A 17,976-nucleotide genomic window follows, 5' to 3' on the forward strand; every position below is an offset into this window, starting at 1 on the left:
CCTGTGCACAAAAACAAAAGGTTTCATTTTATATATATATATATATATATATATATAGTTCATACAAACTTTGAAAACTGAAAACAAAATATGACAAAGGTATAGTGTAACAATCACTCTGCAGAAAAACCTGTGCTCACCTTATAACATAAAATGAACCACTAACCATCCATTTGTTGACCTTAAAGCTGTTTGCGATAATAAAATATATATTATGAAAACGCAAAACCTTTTCTTTTTTTTTGTCAGAAGTTGCAAATCATCTATTATCATCTTCATCGTTAATCTTGTGTTAATTGTTTCGTACATATAGTCACTGTTATTATTTGGCATCGTCGCCAAATAAATGAGTCTTTTTGCGTCATCAAATGGCGACTATGTTCAGCTGTCCAGGTAGTCGGAAAGGCATGAAAAAAAAAACACTCCCGAAATTTTAAGATTTTTAAAATTGTAAAGATTCATCTAGATTGCACAGAAATATATTTTACATATCCGTTGCTCATGTTCAGTGTCTTGTTCTCACGCCATAAAACAGGCATGAATTATCTACAACCCGCTGAATGTTGTGTATATTAAATCCTATATTTAGGGTTGTAGACATTTAAGACGCTCGTGACATTCAGATGGCTGTTAAACGAGTCTAACTGAATGTAACATGCAGTTAGTATGCAGTAGTGCGAAGAAGGAGATCAATTTGTAGCTGCTTTCGGGGCATTCTGGAGAAAAAGGTTTGACGATTATTTACTCTCAGATGAATTATTTAACATGCTGATTTGTAGTAATAATCTCTGATGGCGTCCTCCTGTGTGCGCAGATGGTACTGTCTTTGGTGACCCTGTGCGCTCGGGAGTTGGTGAGCGACCACTGCTCTTCGCAGTGTTGGTTGAGTTGTGTGCCGCGGGAACTCTACCGAGCGTTGCTGGACGCCGCATTCAGCCGCTGCTGTCCTCTGGCCGTCGGTGAGCTCGTCCAGCGGTGGCCCGAGAGAACACTGACCGTCGGAGGCAGCAGAAAAGCGGGCGAGTGCCCTCCGAACCGCCTCTGCGTTCAGGCTCTGCTGCTGGCTGTGGTCAGGGGACTGACGGACAAGAGGTACGGATGAGTCTACACGACGCTTTTTATTTTAATGACAAAGTGTGCCATAAAAAGACTACCTCAGTATGATATACATAGAAATTAGTTTCATCGTCACAGCATGTGACGTCTTCGACCTTCAAAGATGCGCAGCAGTGTGGATAAGACATCGATGCCCTGCTCCTTGCCCCATACTGACAGTAAACAAGGATGACAAATAATGCATGAAAATATAGCTGGGAGTGAAGAGTGAGTGTAATTAAAATATAAGATCATAAAAATAAATAAATACAATTTATTATAACTACAATTTAAACTATATTCATCCCCCAGAGACTGTAATAATTTACAAATGTTTTTTTATTGCATCTGTATCAGTTAAATTTAAAGTGACGATGTCAATATATAACTCAGGCCTAATGTTTTTGAGTTATGTTTTTTTTTTCTTTTTATTTATTATTATTATTATTATTTGTAATACAGCTATGTCATAACTATTCTTCGGAAACTATAACAAAACTGAGTTAGCTTTGGCTGTTACACAAATGTACATTTAGCCCATTCATGTGCTAAAGTTGAGTAGCAAATACGTCCACAAAAGCTATAGAGAACAAGTTTTATTACATTAGAAAGTCTATGGCTACAAGAAGATTCAGAAGACAGCTGAGATTCTTAGCGTTGAAAAAAAAGTGTCATCAAGGGGAATACATATGGAAGCATATGGGTAGCGATATTCAATTTGGAATGTAATATGCAAAATGACAATGCAATATGTAAAATGGCAATGCATTTCTGTATTTACATTTACATTTTCCAATACATTTGTGCAACGTTTGGTGCAAAATGAAAATTAAATTACATATTTACATAATGTTCATTTGCCATTTCATACACCAGTTTTAATATGTAAAATGAAAACTAATTTTAACGCTTTATAAGTTGCAAAATTAAAATGAAAATGTATTACAGAAATGATTAGATATGTATAATATGTTCAAGCAAAAACTGTGGCAAAATTATCATTTAAATGCTATTTTTCTTGAATGCATTAACACTCACAGTCAAGACACTTACGATTGCATTTTCATTCAATGTCCCGCAATGAATGTAGCAAAATTCAATGTGCACATTGAAAATGCATTCCGAGCTGATCACGTGTCCGCCCCCTCCCGACACGTCAATCACTGCACGAACAAGGCGGGGCTTGCAAAAGGTCTGAGACTCAAATCTCAAGAAGAGGATTCAAGTGAGATAACATGGACAAGACCGTTGGTCCGTGTACGTTTTGATCATTTTGGTTTATGGCTTCAATATTTCATTCGCACTTGTGGGTGGCGCTGAAGCGCTCCTTTCATCTGATTGGTCGAATTGCTCCACCTTCAGCTCGGTCTTTTCATTCTTTCAGGCAGAATAAGAGTCAGTACAAGTGAAGCACTTTAATGTCTGAAACCACCGCTCACTGTTAATTAGCATAATATTTGAATCCGAAGATGCTGGCCACATAATTCGTGCTGCTGCGACTTGCAAGAGACCCCCGTTAAATTATTTCTAGGTTATAGTATTGTATAAATATTGTCCCACTGATAAAAACAGTGCAAATAGTTCTGTCTCCTTGGATAACAGTGAAGTGGAAATAAATATAGTTAAATTTATGAAATAAAATTAAATAGGATTTTTTGGGGGGGTACGTCTGGCCAAAAATACGTCATGACGAGGAAAAAAACATATATAAGTCGCATTTATTCAGAACCAAGAGAAAACATTACCGTCTACAGCCGCGAGAGGGCGCTCTGGGGTAGGCTACAGGAGCACTGTGCAGCTTAGAGCTAATTTTACTATTTTTATTTCAGAAATGTAACAATATTAATTTTTACAATTATTTATTAATGTCACACACACATACCTAGTGCCTTATGACTTAAAAGATGAGAGTGGTAAATGTTACAGACATGGAACTGTTCAGTCTATTATTGATTTTTATTTCCACTTCACTTTTTTCCAAAGAGACAGAACTATTTGCACTGTATTTATCAGTGGGACAATATTCATACAATACTACAACCTAGAAATAATTTGCAGGTCTCAGCAGCACGAATTATGTGCCCAGCTACATCTGATTCAAATATTATGCTAATTAACAGTGAGCGGTGGTTTCAGACATTACAGTGTCACACTCATACTGACTCTTATTCTGCCTGAAAGAATGAAAAGACCGAGTTGAAGGTGGAGCGATTCGACCAATCAGATGAAAGCAGCGTTTCAGCGCCGCCCACCAGTGCGAATGAAATATTAAAGCCATAAACTGAAATGATCAAAACGTACACGGACCAACTGTCTTGTCCATGTTCTCTCACTTGAATCCTCTTCTTGAGATTTGAGTCTCTTGACCTTCTGCAAGCCCCGCTTTGTTCACGCAGTGATTGACATGGCGCGAGGGGGCGGACACGTGATCAGCTCGGAATGCATTTTCAATGTGCACATTGAATTTTGCTACATTCATTGCGGGACACTGAATAAAAATGCAATCGTAAGTTTCTTGACTGTGAGTGTTAATGCATTTAAGAAAAATAGCATTTAAATGATAATTTTGCCACAGTTTTTGCTTGAACATGTTATACATATCTAATCATTTCTGTAATACATTTTCATTTTGCAACTTATAAAGCGTTAAAATTAGTTTTCATTTTACATATTCAAATGTTTTTTTATTCCTTTCATCAAGCCATCTAACAAGTCTTTGGCAGTAAACTGTTTATTTATTAATTTATATATATATATATATATATAAGTGCAAAAAATCGAATGCGATTTCCATGCGCATCTCATCAGTAAAGACGCTCCTGAGAAGTACATCTCCAGCAAGTGCGTTCAGATCAGGGTTGCCAGGTTTTCACAACAAATCCTGCCCAGTTGCTTCTCAAAACTAGTCCAGAACTAATCGCGCTTCCAGGAGGTTCCCCAAAAAAATTGCTTCTCCGGGATTAAAATATAAGTTTTTTTTGGCAGGGTTGCCTTGATAAAATTTGCATTTTAGGGGCTAAATATCACGTTATTGGTATTGTCTTCTAGAAGTGGCGCCGATACAGGATGGCTGCCTCCGTGACGTGCTCTGCAGTTGTTTTTGTGTTTTTGTTAGTTTGTCCTGTCTTTAGTTATATTCCTGCAATCAGTTTCACCAGGGACGAATTGCTGGATATTCGGCAACACACATCTCCCGATATTTCACCGGTTTTCGACTATTCTGATGTTTTGCTGGACATTCTTGTCGGCGGAGCGGCTGCGCTGATCACACGCTTCAAGAGGACGCGCAGGCGGGGAAAGCGAGCGGGAGCGCTCGTGAGACTCAGAAAACGCGGATTTCGAACGCCGTTGCCTAGCATCCATCTGGCAAATCTCCGCTCTCTACCCAACAAAACGGACGAACTGCTTCTGCTCTCTCGGACAAATAAAGATTTCTCCCACTCTGCTGCTCTGTGTTTCACGGAAACTTGGCTGAATGACACCATACCGGACAGCGCGCTCCATCTGCCGGACTTTCAGCTGTTTAGAGCGGATCGCGACGCAGAATCAACGGGGAAATCGCGCGGCGGCGGGACATGCTTTTACATCAGTGAACGGTGGTGTACAGATGTAACTGTGTTAAAGAAGACGTGCTGCTCAAATCTCGAAACGCTCTTCATTAACTGCAAGCCGTTCTATTCGCCGCGGGAGTTTCATTCGTTCATTCTGGTGAGTGTTTACATCCCTCCTCAAGCGCACGTGAGCTCAGCTTTACAGAAACTCGCTGAGCAGATCACAGAGACAGAACAACAACACCCAGACTCTGTTTTAATCATTCTTGGGGACTTTAATAAAGCCAATCTCTCCCGTGAACTGCCAAAATACAGACAGCATGTTACTTGTCCCACAAGAGACAGTAATATATTGGATCACTGTTACACAACAATAAAGGATGCATTTCACTCTGTTCCACGAGCAGCTTTGGGACATTCTGATCACCTTCTGGTTCATCTTATACCGACCTACAGGCAGAAACTAAAATCAGCTAAACCTGTATTAAGGACTGTAAAAAGATGGACTAATGAAGCAGAGCAGGATTTACAATCTTGTTTTGACCTCACTGATTGGAGTGTTTTTGAAGCTGCTGCCACTGATCTGGACGAACTCACAGAGACGGTAACATCATATATCAGTTTCTGTGAGGATATGTGTATTCCTACCAAGACTCAACTAAATTACAACAATGACAAACCGTGGTTCACTGCAAAACTCAGACAGCTCCGTCAGGCCAAAGAAGATGCTTACGTGAAGGGGGACAATGTCTTGTATAAACAGGCTAAATACACACTGGAAAAGGAGATCAAAGTGGCAAAGAGGAATTATTCTGAAAAAATAAGGACTCAGTTCACTTCGAACGACTCCGCATCAGTGTGGAAAAGCCTAAAGAAGATCACCAATTACAAGACACCACCCCCCAGCACTGTGGAAAATCAACGACTGGCAGACGATCTGAACGAGTTTTACTGCAGGTTTGAAAGAACACCCATCACCTGCCCTGAACACCTCACCACACAACCGTTCACACCAATAACAACTCCTGCAACCAACCCTGAATGCCTCTCCAAACAAACGTTCACACCATTCACAGCTCCTGCAACCAACCCTGAATGCCTCTCCACACAACCGTTCACACCATTAACAGCTCCTGCAACCCATCCTGATCACCTCTCCAATCAACCGCTCTCACCACTCACAACTCCTGCAACCCACCCTGAACACCTCTCCAATCAAGCGCTCTCACCATTCACACCTCCTGCATCCCCCCTCTCCCCCACACCTGCAATACAGATCAGCGAGGATGCGGTGCGCCAGGTCTTCAGGAAGCAGAAAAGGAAAAAAGCACCAGGCCCAGATTGTGTTACACCAGCCTGTCTGAAATCCTGTGCTGACCAGCTGGCCCCCATCTTCACAAAGATCTTCAACAGATCGCTGGAGCTGTGCGAAGTCCCTTCATGCTTCAAACGCTCCACCATCATCCCCATCCCAAAGAAATCCAAAATTACAGGACTAAATGACTACAGGCCTGTGGCTCTAACGTCTGTAGTCATGAAGTCATTTGAAAAACTGGTGCTGGCCCACCTGAAGGACATCACTGGACCCTTGCTGGATCCTCTTCAGTTTGCCTACAGAGCAAACAGGTCTGTGGACGATGCAGTAAACATCGGACTGCATTATGTTCTGCAACACCTAGACAGACCGGGGACCTATGTGAGGATCCTGTTTGTGGACTTCAGCTCTGCCTTCAACACGATCATCCCAAACCTCCTCCTGCCCAAACTAACTCAGCTCTCCGTGCCCACCTCCGTCTGTCAGTGGATCAACAGCTTCCTGACAGACAGGCAGCAGCTAGTGAGGCTGGGAAAATACACATCCAGCACCCGTACAATCAGCACCGGAGCTCCCCAGGGCTGTGTTCTCTCCCCACTGCTCTTCTCCCTGTACACTAACGATTGCACATCTAAGGACCCCTCTGTCAAGCTCCTGAAGTTTGCAGATGACACCACACTCATCGGCCTCATTCAGGACGGTGACGAGTCTGCTTACAGACAGGAGGTTAAAGAGCTGGCTGTCTGGTGCAGTCTCAACAACCTGGAGCTTAACACGCTCAAAACAGTGGAGATGATCGTGGACTTCAGGAGAAACCCCCCTGCACTCCCCCCACTCACCATCATGAACAGCACTGTGACTGCAGTGGAGTCATTCAGGTTCCTGGGCACCACTATCTCTCAGGACCTGAAGTGGGACATTCACATTGACTCCATTGTGAAAAAGGCCCAGCAGAGGTTGTACTTCCTTCGCCAGCTGAGGAAGTTTAACCTGCCACAGGATCTGCTGAAACAGTTCTACTCCACCATCATCGAATCCATCCTCTGCACTTCAGTAACTGTCTGGTTCAGCTCAGCTTCTAAATCGGACCTCAGAAGACTACAGAGGGTAGTCCGGACTGCTGAGCGAATTATCGGTACAACCCTCCCATCTATTCAAGAACTGTACTTATCCAGAGTGAGAAAAAGGGCTGTTAAAATCACTCTGGACCCCTCACATCCAGCACACTCCCTCTTTGAACTGTTGCCATCTGGTCGACGCTACAGAGCACTGAGCACCAGAACGACCAGACACAGGAACAGTTTCTTCCCTCAGGCAATCCATCTTATGAACAGCTGATAATAACTGTGGGACACACTACACTATTTATATTTATATACACTACACTTTTTATCCAACACACATACTTAGCGTACACGTAAATCTTTTGCACATAATATACATGTACATACATGGAACACACTATACTACTTATATTTATATTTATATAGACATACACTTATTTATCCAAACACACATACTTAGCGTACAGTTACAATTTTTCCACATAATATACATGTACATACATAAATGCTCTTTTTAATATACCTGCCATACATTGTCAATTTGTATATTGTCAATCCTTACCCACCTATTTGTATTTTTTTGTATTTTTTATTCCTTATTGTGTTTTTTTGTTCTGTCGCTGTTATGTTGCACTGCGGAGCTCTGTCACGAAAACAAATTCCTCGTATGTGTGAACATACCTGGCAATAAAGCTCATTCTGATTCATTCTGATTCTCTTCGACCCGCGGACATGAAAAACAACTGCAGATTTGGCAACCCCAATACCAATAACGTGATATTTAGCCCCTAAAATGCAAATTTTATCAAGGCAACCCTGCCAAAAAACGTATATTTTAACCCCGGGAAGCAATTCTTTGGGGAACCTCCTGCAAACGCGATTGGGCTAGTTTTGAGAAGCAACTGGGCAGGATTTGTGAAAATCTGGCAACCCTGATCTGAACGCACTTGCTGGAGATATACTTCTAATTACAAGAGCGTCTTTATTGATGAGATGCGCATGAAAATCGCATTCGATTTTTTGCACAGCCCTACCTGTGGAGGTCTGGAAGAATGTTTTATGGAGTGATGTGACCAAACTATAACTTTTTGGACCCATGGATCAGCGGTATGTCTGGTTCCAAAAAGGTAAAGCTTATGAGCAGAGGAACACTACGTTCATGTTCTGGGGGTGCTTTGCTTTAGCAGGAAGTGGAATTCTTGACTTTATGAAGGACATCATAGATTGCTTGAAGTAGCAGGACATTTTGGCAAAGATTGTACTGCCTTCAGTGCAAAGACTGTCTTACAGGACAGCAGTCCCAAAAAAATACATTCAAATCTACTTGGGCTTGGTTCAGAGATCAGTCATAGAATGTTCTCAAGTTCAGTTTCAGATTAAAATCTCATTGAAAATATTTTGTGGAATTTGAAGTAAGCAGTATCAAGATTATCAGTTTTCTGGAAGCCTTTTCAAGCAAGGTATCATGGTATCAAAGTAATGAATATGCACAATATTGTTATCGTGGGCACTTTAAAATACAGAGAATAATTATTTATTAAAATGATTCTGAATTTTAAATGCATTTTAAGAATACTTTTCCCATCAACTGGTCAAAATGCACAACACTTTTGTATGCTGCTTGTCAGACACAGGCACACCCTGATAAAAGTACAGGTTAATCACTAGTTTGGGCTTCTCTCATCAGCAAGCACTGATGAGAAGCACATGGCGGAATTGTGTAATAGCCGCTCTATATAAAGGCACAATCACTTCCTGAAAGCAGATGGCACTGAACAGCAGAAATGCAGCCGTTACCCCAGAAACCCCGTGAACAAAGCAGCAGCTGCTCTACTTTCTGTTTCTGAAACGTGTTAAAATGATTTAAATAACCATTCAGGTTTTTGTACTCGCTGTGGTGTTCATCACAGCGTCAAATACTTAAATATTTAGACCTTATAGGCTATTTTAAGTTTTAAAAGTTTTTTTAACCTAGAAAGTATAAGTTTTTTATCCCCGTGTGGACCCGGGGTAGAATAGGTCCCTAGCACCCCCTTGCTGTTTGTAAAAGGCGACAAATGGGGCAACTTGTTAGCCGTGACTTGTGTCTGTGGAGGAAGAAGTCCTGGCATTTGAGGAATGTGATAAGCTGTGGTTTTTTTTTTTGTGGGAAGTCGTGGCCTAATGGTTAGAGAGTCGGACTCCCAATCGAAAGGTTGTGAGTTCGAGTCCCAGGCCGGCAGGAATTGTGGGTGGGGGGAGTGCATGTACAGTTCTCTCTCCACCTTCAATACCACGACTTAGGTGCCCTTGAGCAAGGCATCGAACCCCCAACTGCTCCCCGGGCGCTGCAGCATAAATGGCTGCCCACTGCTCCGGGTGTGTGCTCACAGTGTGTGTGTGTGTGTGTTCACTGCTCTGTGTGTGTGCACTTCGGATGGGTTAAATGCAGAGCACAAATTCTGAGTATGGGTCACCATACTTGGCTGAATGTCACTTCACTTCACTTTTTACTGGACCAACACAATGCTTTGGTTCCAACTTCATATAGACGAGCGGTTGGAGGGGCCTGATCCAATCAGGCGGCTAGTCATGAAGTGCCCTGGGTAGATATTGGCAATTAAATCAGCTATATTTTTTTTCTCCCCTTAAGGCGGTGGCAAAGGGTTAATCAAGCAATTTGAACATTAGTTCTTTTTGCAAGATTATATCATCCTTGTATTCCTGATGCATATCTGCTGGAGTTCCGCAGCTCTGTGCATCCCCTGGTTGGGCTCCGAGGTGGGTGGGAAGCAAAGATGATGAAACAAGATAAAAACGAATATGGCTAACAAACAAACCTCAAAAATGCGAATATTGGAACAAAATTTGGATGATGAAATAAGCACTGGATGCGAATTTTAATATAAAAAGAGATCATTGGCAGAGGTTTATCCTTTTAGAATCTCTTTCAACGGAGAAAGTACTTACAAAGTTATCCCCATTTGCAATCCAAAAGGGAATCTCGAGAATTGCAGGAACTGTTAAGGATGTAAAAAAGTTGAGGTCAGGTCAGATTTTGGTCGAATGCTCAAAAAAAGCCCATGCTGATAATTTGTTGAGAGCAAATACTCTGGCTGGTGTTCCAATAAAAGCAACCTTCCATCCATATTTCAACAGCAGTAGAGGAATAATTAGAACAAGACAACTTCAGGATATAGATGAATCTGAAATAACCACAGAATTAACAAAAGAAGGTTTTACAAATGTAAAGAGAATTTTAATCAGAAAAGGAGATCAGATAATTAAGACTGGGACATATATCTTGACTTTCAACAAATCCCAACCACCAGAATGGGTCCGTTTAGGATATCTGGGAGTCCCCGTTGATATTTTTATCCCAAATCCTCTAAGATACTTCAACTGTAAGAGATTTGGTCATAGTTCTGCTGGCTGCAATAACAAGTCTATTTGTCATAACTGTGGAGAAGAAAGACACGAGGGAAACTGTTCCAAATTTTCAAAATGCAGGAATTGCACAGGTGATCATCCATAATCATCAAACTGTCCCTCATGGATAAAAGAAAAATAAATTCTAAAGTGAAATAAATAAATAAAGTGAAATGTCTTAAAAGGGTGAACTATGCAGATGGTCGGAAAGAGGCTGAAAAGCTTCCTATTTTTCAGTTTGAGAAATCCTTTGCTGCAGTGGTTTTACCGACCAAGCAAGAGGCTGAGTGCCAAACGAAAAAAGTAAAACCTCATCTTCAATCAAAAAGAAAACACAAAGCACCCAAACTTCTAGTCAAACACACATTGAAACAATTGAAGACCAAAGTGTAATAGTGTAGATCCCTGTGACCTCAAAAGGAAAGAAGTCACAGCACAGCACAAGAGCTCAACAAAAAAAGTTTAGTCAGGAGAATAGATCACAGAAAGCTGACTCCCTTAAGGACGTAAACATGGCTGAACCCACAATTTCCCGCAGTCGGAGGTCCTCTCCTAAAAGTAGGAGTAAAGGCCAAGTACTGGTTTTACCAACATAATTAATACCAGTATTATTCAGTGGAACTGTTGTGGAGCAAAGGCAAATTTTGCAGAACTTCAACGACTAGTTATGATTCTCAACCCTTTTGCTTTTTGCCTCCAAGAAACTCATTTGTCACCAAACAGTCCTTTGTCTCTGAGAAAGTTTGTAAATTTTAATGCATATGGTCCAAACATACACCGACCTTCTGGTGGCTCAACTATATTAGTTCGACATGATATTATTCATAGTCAAATCCCAATAGACACTAACCTTCAAGCAGTAGCAGTACGATTAACCCTTCATAAGGCCATCACTTTGTGTTCTATTTATATACCTCCTGATGTACCAGTGACGCTTCAAGATTTAAATAAGCTTTCTGACCAACTACCAACTCCCTTCATAATTATGGGAGATCTTAATGGTCACAGCCCGCTATGGGGTGGAAAATCTACTAATGCAAAATGGGAAAACATTGAAGATTTTATTAATAACAAGGATTTTTGTCTTCTTAATGACGGCCGAAATTTCGGCCGCCGAAAATTTTCGGCCGAAATGGCATTATCGGTTTCGGGCCTAAATAAAAAAAAAAACAGCCGAAAACGTAAACCGAAAATGAATGTCACCCGCCCCTCCCATCCGTGAGCAAGCGCTTAGGTTTCACTCACGGTCGAGCTGTTATCACGCGTATGCCTATCAAAGATTAAGCATGTCAAAGGGCTGTCACAATCAAAAAAAGCTTGTCACAAAAGCTGCACAATCGATCGGACCAACCAACACAAGTTTCGAAAACGAAAACAGGGAATCGATTTTAACGGCCTTCTCTCGGAGCGCGTCCAGATCGTCACTATACGCTCGCAGCGAACGCGCGTCACACAGCAACTGCAGGTTCTGACACACACACACACACACACACACACACACACACACACAGCCTATTAGTGCATAATATCAATGTAGCCTTCAGTAATGTTTTTCATTGATGTTATGGCAGTCCACATTGCTGACTTGTGCGCGTCTCAAGCGCCCTCTTTACGTTAGCCCTAATGCCTGTTTAGTTGTCTGTGGATTTGCCTATATTTGGCGTTGAAAAACGGATCAACGCCAAATATAGGCAATTTACTAACGATTCATTGAACACTTTGCCTATGTCTCAAAAATCGAACAGGATTTTTTTTTCACAAAAGTGACAGCCCTATACGAGAGGACACCAAAGTTGCAATATGTAACATTTGTTCTGCAAAAATCTCAAATTGTGGATTTTTTTGCACAATTTTTAAAAAACTATTTTATTTGATGGAACATAAAACTTGAAGAATAATTATTTATATTTATTGTAAAAAATATTTTATGTTTTGTTATGTAGGCTAACTGTTAATAAAAGTTTGATTATTATATTGTGATTTTTCAATTCAGATCCATTAAATCCAAGCAATATATATATATACGTTTTTAAAAGAAGCCATTTTCGGCTTCAGTTTCGGTTTTCGGCCGAAAGTGCATCCTAAATTTTCGGTTTCGGTTTCGGCGCAGAATTTTCATTTCGGTGCATCACTATCCGGGACATGGAACATATTCTGCAATTGATATAAAAATATGCGTACCTGAACTTTTACTTGATTTCTCGTGGACATGAAATAGCAAATATTCTAGCAATGTCATTTGAAAAGAACTCTTCACTAATATGGCTAACACTCCCTCTGAGTTCAAACAAACCAATATCCCGGAGTAATTCATGTACTCAAACAGTAACCTGACTGAACTGCTGTGAAGAGAGAACTGAAGATGAACACCGAGCCGAGCCAGATAACGAACAAAAGATTGACTCATTCTTGTTTTTATTTAATTTGAAAATAAAGCAAATTGCTCATTGTGAATGTTGATGTGTTGAAGTTAACTGATGATATCTTATTGCGCCTTAATCTGTGTAAAATTTGTTTTGTTAGTAGTAAAAAGTTATTAAACTTATACTGTCTTATGACAACACCATTTTTGTAACTAAATTTTAATTATGTATACCATGATAAAAGCAATTAATCGCAACATGAAATTTTATACGGGCATATCCCTAGAATGGACCAAGATTTCTGTAGAGAGGTAACAGAAACTTCTAAGCACTTGAAGGCAGCGTTTATTTCACTGAATGTTATCAAGAATAAAAGTTAAAAATTGTGTGTACAGTCGTGGCCAAAAGTTTTGAGAATTACATAAATATTAGTTTTCAAAAAGTTTACTACTAAACTGCTTTTAGATCTTTGTTTCAGTTGTTTCTGTGATGTACTGAAATATAATTATAGTTTCAAAGGCTTTTATCGACAATTACATGACATTTATGCAAAGAGTCAGTATTTGCAGTGTTGGCCCTTCTTCTTCAGGACCTCTGCAATTCGACTGGGCATGCTCTCAATCAACTTCTGGGCCAAATCCTGACTGATAGCAACCCATTCTTTCATAATCACTTCTTGGAGTTTGTCAGAATTAGTGGGTTTTTGTTTGTCCACCCGCCTCTTGAGGATTGACCACAAGTTCTCAATGGGATTAAGATCTGCGGAGTTTCCAGGCCATGGACCCAAAATTTCAACATTCTGGTCCCCGAGCCACTTAGTTATCACTTTTACCTTATGGCACGGTGCTCCATCGTGCTGGAAAATGCATTGTTCTTCACCAAACTGTTGTTGGATTGTTGGAAGAAGTTGTTGTTGGAGGGGGTTTTGGTACCATTCTTTATTCATGGCTGTGTTTTTGGGCAGAATTGTGAGTTAGCCCACTCCCTTGGATGAGAAGCAACCCCACACATGAATGGTGTCAGGATGCTTTAGTGTTGGCATGACACAGGACTGATGGTAGCTCTCACCTTTTCTTCTCCGGACAAGCCTTTTTCCAGATGCCCCAAACAATTGGAAAGGGGCTTCATCGGAGAATATGACTTTGCCCCAGTCCTCAGCAGTCCATACACTATACTTTCTGCAGAAGATCAATCTGTCCCTGATGTTTTTTTTGGAGAGAAGTGGCTTCTTTGCTGCCCTTCTTGACACCAGGCCATCTTCCAAAAGTCTTCGCCTCACTGTGCGTGCAGATGCGCTCACACCTGCCTGCTGCCATTCCTGAGCAAGCTCTGCACTGGTGGCACTCCGATCCCGCAGCTGAATCCTCTTTAGGAGACGATCCTGGCGCTTGCTGGACTTTCTTGGACGCCCTGAAGCCTTCTTTACAAGAATTGAACCTCTTTCCTTGAAGTTCTCGATGATCCTATAAATTGTTGATTTAGGTGCAATCTTAGTAGCCACAATATCCTTGCCTGTGAAGCCATTTTTATGCAATGCAATGATGGCTGCACGCGTTTCTTTGCAGGTCACCATGGTTAACAATGGAAGAACAATGATTTCAAGCATCACCCTCCTTTTAACATGTCAAGTCAGCCTGACATAATGATCTCCAGCCTTGTGCTCATCAACATTCTCACCTGAGTTAACAAGACGATTACTGAAATGATCTCACCAGGTCCTTTAATGACAGCAATGAAATGCAGTGGAAAGGTTTTTTGGGATTAAGTTAATTTTCATGGCAAAGAAGGACTATGCAATTCATCTGATCACTGTTCATAACATTCTGGAGTATATGCAAATTGCTATTCTAAAAACTTAAGCAGCAACTTTTCCAATTTCCAATATTTATGTAATTCTCAAAACTTTTGGCCATGACTGTATACAGTATACTCTGTCTTTTTGTTGTAGGTTTATATTGAGTTTTTCATATCTATTTAAGCATTATTTACAAGCTCTCTTTTGTTCCTCTCTTACCAGGTGTTGCCTGCAGATGCTGGATCTCAGTGGACTTCAGTGTGAGGACAGGAGAGTTGACTCGATGGGTGGATGGTCCCTCAGCGTTGCACTATGCTCAATGGTGCTACAAGCTCGATCTGCTGCCTCCAGGGCTCACAGGAGAGATGGAGAAAGAGAGAGAAAAAGAGGACTGGAAGCAGAAAGTGACCAGGGCACCATCAAGCGAGACCGGGGCAATGTAGGGTGCGGGAATAGTGGTGAAGGGAGTCAGGGAGGACACAGAGTGGAAGAAGTAGAGAAGAGGAAGTCCAGAACTAATGAACGGATGTTTCCAGGAAATGAGTCAGTAAAGGGTGACAGGAGGGGTATGGAGATCCAGAGAAGAAAGACTTTATCCGAGGCGAAATCAAACAGCAGCAGTAATAACAGTAGTTTATGCTACCACGACTGGGAGGAGGTAGTTGTGGTCCATGTCAGGGCTGACCTTTTTGTCAATTCCCGTTCCTGGGAGCGTGTCCGTGATTCCCTTAGTCAACCGGGCCCACTGCGGCTCCACTGCCGCTACCTCTGCGTGGAGGAACTCTCAGCGCCCTCCATAGCTTCCTTGTTGGGTCTCTTGCCTCAGCAGGATCTTCTCGGTGTGGACATCCGCTACTCCAGCCTTGGGGCGTCAGGCCTGGCTATGCTGCTTCCACTTTTAGCTCCCTTTCCTCAGCTGCACTCTCTGAGACTGCATTACTGTAACTTGGACTTAGAGCGCACACAGCCTGACCAGCAGGGGGCACTTCAGGACATGTCTAAGGGACTGGGTTCGCTGAAGAGACTAAATAGGTTATGCCTGACTGCACTCCGACTGCCAGGACACCTGCACTTGCTGCTCAGGTACATTCATACTGTACATGCAGATTAAATAGTTGTGTTTATCAAGTCCACTTGTACACTCCTACAACAGATACACTACATTATTTCAGTAAGAACTTTTTTTTGGTCAAGATCTATTAATTTTTATTTTTTTTTAATGCAATTAATACATGCAATCATGAATAAACCTCTTCTGTAAGGATTTTAATGTTTTAAATTTAAGTCAGCTTTTTATTTAGGGCTTTATACAACATAAATTGAGTATTAAATAGGGAAGAAACAGAATCAGAGATGCAAACTTCATCAGATATATGACAAATCCAAATTTTGCTGCAAAGCAGCTCTAAAAAGACAGTGGTGTCATTATTCAGCTCCAGTCCAGTTCAGGGTTTAATCTGTTCAGTTTAATAACTGCGTAAAGTTGATCAATTATTTATCATGAAGTTCAATTCAGTGACATAACTGAATATTAAGTGTCCCAACTAAGCAAGCCAAAAGGCAAATACTTTTTTTAATTAATTAAATGTATTGAAAATCAACTTTTATTTAATTGACAAAAGTACAAAGAAAAGATTGTTCATTATCTTTCATTATCAGCTTGGATTTGCGCAGCTAGTCAGTTAACAACGGCTCTGTGTAGTAACAGCTGCTCTATGTGAAAACACGCACCTGATGGTATTTACCACTGATTAGATAACCGGCTTTACTGACTAGATGTGCATTAATCATCGGCCGATATATATGCGCACCCCTATTTTTGGTATATGTTTGATATTTGAAATTTATTAAAACGTTTTTCAAAACCATATAAAAGCAACATTTCTGTGGACCTTTTACGTTTAAATGTTCTCTCTCCTGTTTGCAGCTCTCTTTCCCAGCCTCTGGAGGTGCTGGAGCTGCCATACCTGTGCCTGACCTCCACGGACATGGCCTATCTCTCCTGCAGCCAGCACGCTCCATTCCTGAGAGAACTTGACCTGAGTGAGAACTGGCTTGATGAATCATCCCTGCCCTCTCTGCGCCATCTCTTAGCTCAAGCCGAAAGCTCGTTGCGCCAGCTTTCACTTTGTGGTTGTGGCCTCTCAGACACTCTCCTGGGTGCTCTTCTTCCCTACCTGTCCTGCTGTCGGGCTTTACGTAGCTTAAGACTGGCCTTAAACCCACTCTCTAGAACGGGACTGCTTTCCCTGGCCCGTACAGTGGCAGGAATCCCTTCTCTTCATCTGCTGCTCTATCCCAACCCACTGGAAGAATATGAGCCTGGGCTGCCGGCTCTCCCCTCCAGTGCACAGCTGCTGGATTGGCCTCTGCTAGAGGAGTCTGAGGGCAGGGACTTGACCCTGAGGTTGCTAGATGAGATTCTGAACTTGAGAGGACGATCTCAGGACCTTCTTGTGACCTCTGACCTGCTAAACTACAGCCCAGACTTGACCGTGGATGATTAGGGTTGAGCTCACTCTTTTAATATGTGACAGTCAAAACTATGCTTAAACTAGTACTTTCAGATTATGTTTTAACCACTCATGGGGAATTTCCTGTGGTTGCCAAGCTTTTTCAGTGATAGCAAACTTTATTCTTATACTGCTTATACACAGAGTCTTATAAAAAGTTTTGCTAGTGGAAACCTTAGCATTATATTGTATGCAGCTTCTCACATGAAATAATTTTGAATTTGTATTTGTTTGCTGTGTCATGCGTAATGTATGGGTTTTAGTGCCTTAAATTGTAATGTAATAAGGCAGTTGTGACGAGTGGGGCGGGGCCAAGAGCCGTGGGAACGGGGCGAGGCTGGTGGAGTGATTGGAAATGAGCGACACCTGCTCGACCCACCGGTCTCGAGTCGCACGGAGGAGATGGAAGGATGTAAAACTGGAGCGACGACAGTGACGGACGAGAGAGGACCAGGCCTGGATTTTAGTTTGTGAGTCGGCGCCGTTTGCCAGAGAGCCGGAGCCTGCTACCATCCGCCATGATGGGGAGGAGCAGGGAACGGGGGACTCCTGCCGGCTGCCCAAAACCGGAGGTGCTGTCGCCGTCCATTGGGCGGCGGAGGAGTGTCGTGCCATCCGCAGAGGGCCGAGTGGCAGCGTGTCTGGGAACCGGAATTTTTTTTTCTTTTTGCTCCTCTCTCCCCTCTCTCGTCTCTGTCGCTCCTCATCCTTCCATCTCCTTTTCTCTCGCCTCGTCTGTCCTACCCCCAGGTTCCCGCAGGTCACCGTTAGCGGTCACCCCAGAGGGAGGGCGGGGGGGTAGAGCGCAGTCTCTGGAGTACCCCCCGGCCTGCGATGGGGGTATGTGACGAGTGGGGCGGGGCCGAGAGCCG

General features: G+C 42.0%; 1 protein-coding gene across 1 annotated transcript; it reads left to right on the plus strand.

The window, feature by feature from the left end:
- Positions 1 to 708: 708 nt before the first annotated feature.
- LOC132122773 (leucine-rich repeat-containing protein 14-like) lies at positions 709 to 17,358 on the plus strand. Its single transcript, XM_059533168.1, has 4 exons — positions 709 to 728; positions 815 to 1,092; positions 14,814 to 15,674; positions 16,519 to 17,358. Exons 2-4 carry the CDS (start codon positions 815 to 817, stop codon positions 17,096 to 17,098), a joined length of 1,719 nt encoding a protein of 572 aa, XP_059389151.1. The 5' UTR covers positions 709 to 728; the 3' UTR covers positions 17,099 to 17,358.
- Positions 17,359 to 17,976: the final 618 nt, after the last annotated feature.

The sequence above is a fragment of the Carassius carassius genome, chromosome 3 (genome assembly GCF_963082965.1).
Source record: "Carassius carassius chromosome 3, fCarCar2.1, whole genome shotgun sequence".
NCBI classification, from domain to species: Eukaryota; Metazoa; Chordata; class Actinopteri; order Cypriniformes; family Cyprinidae; genus Carassius; species Carassius carassius.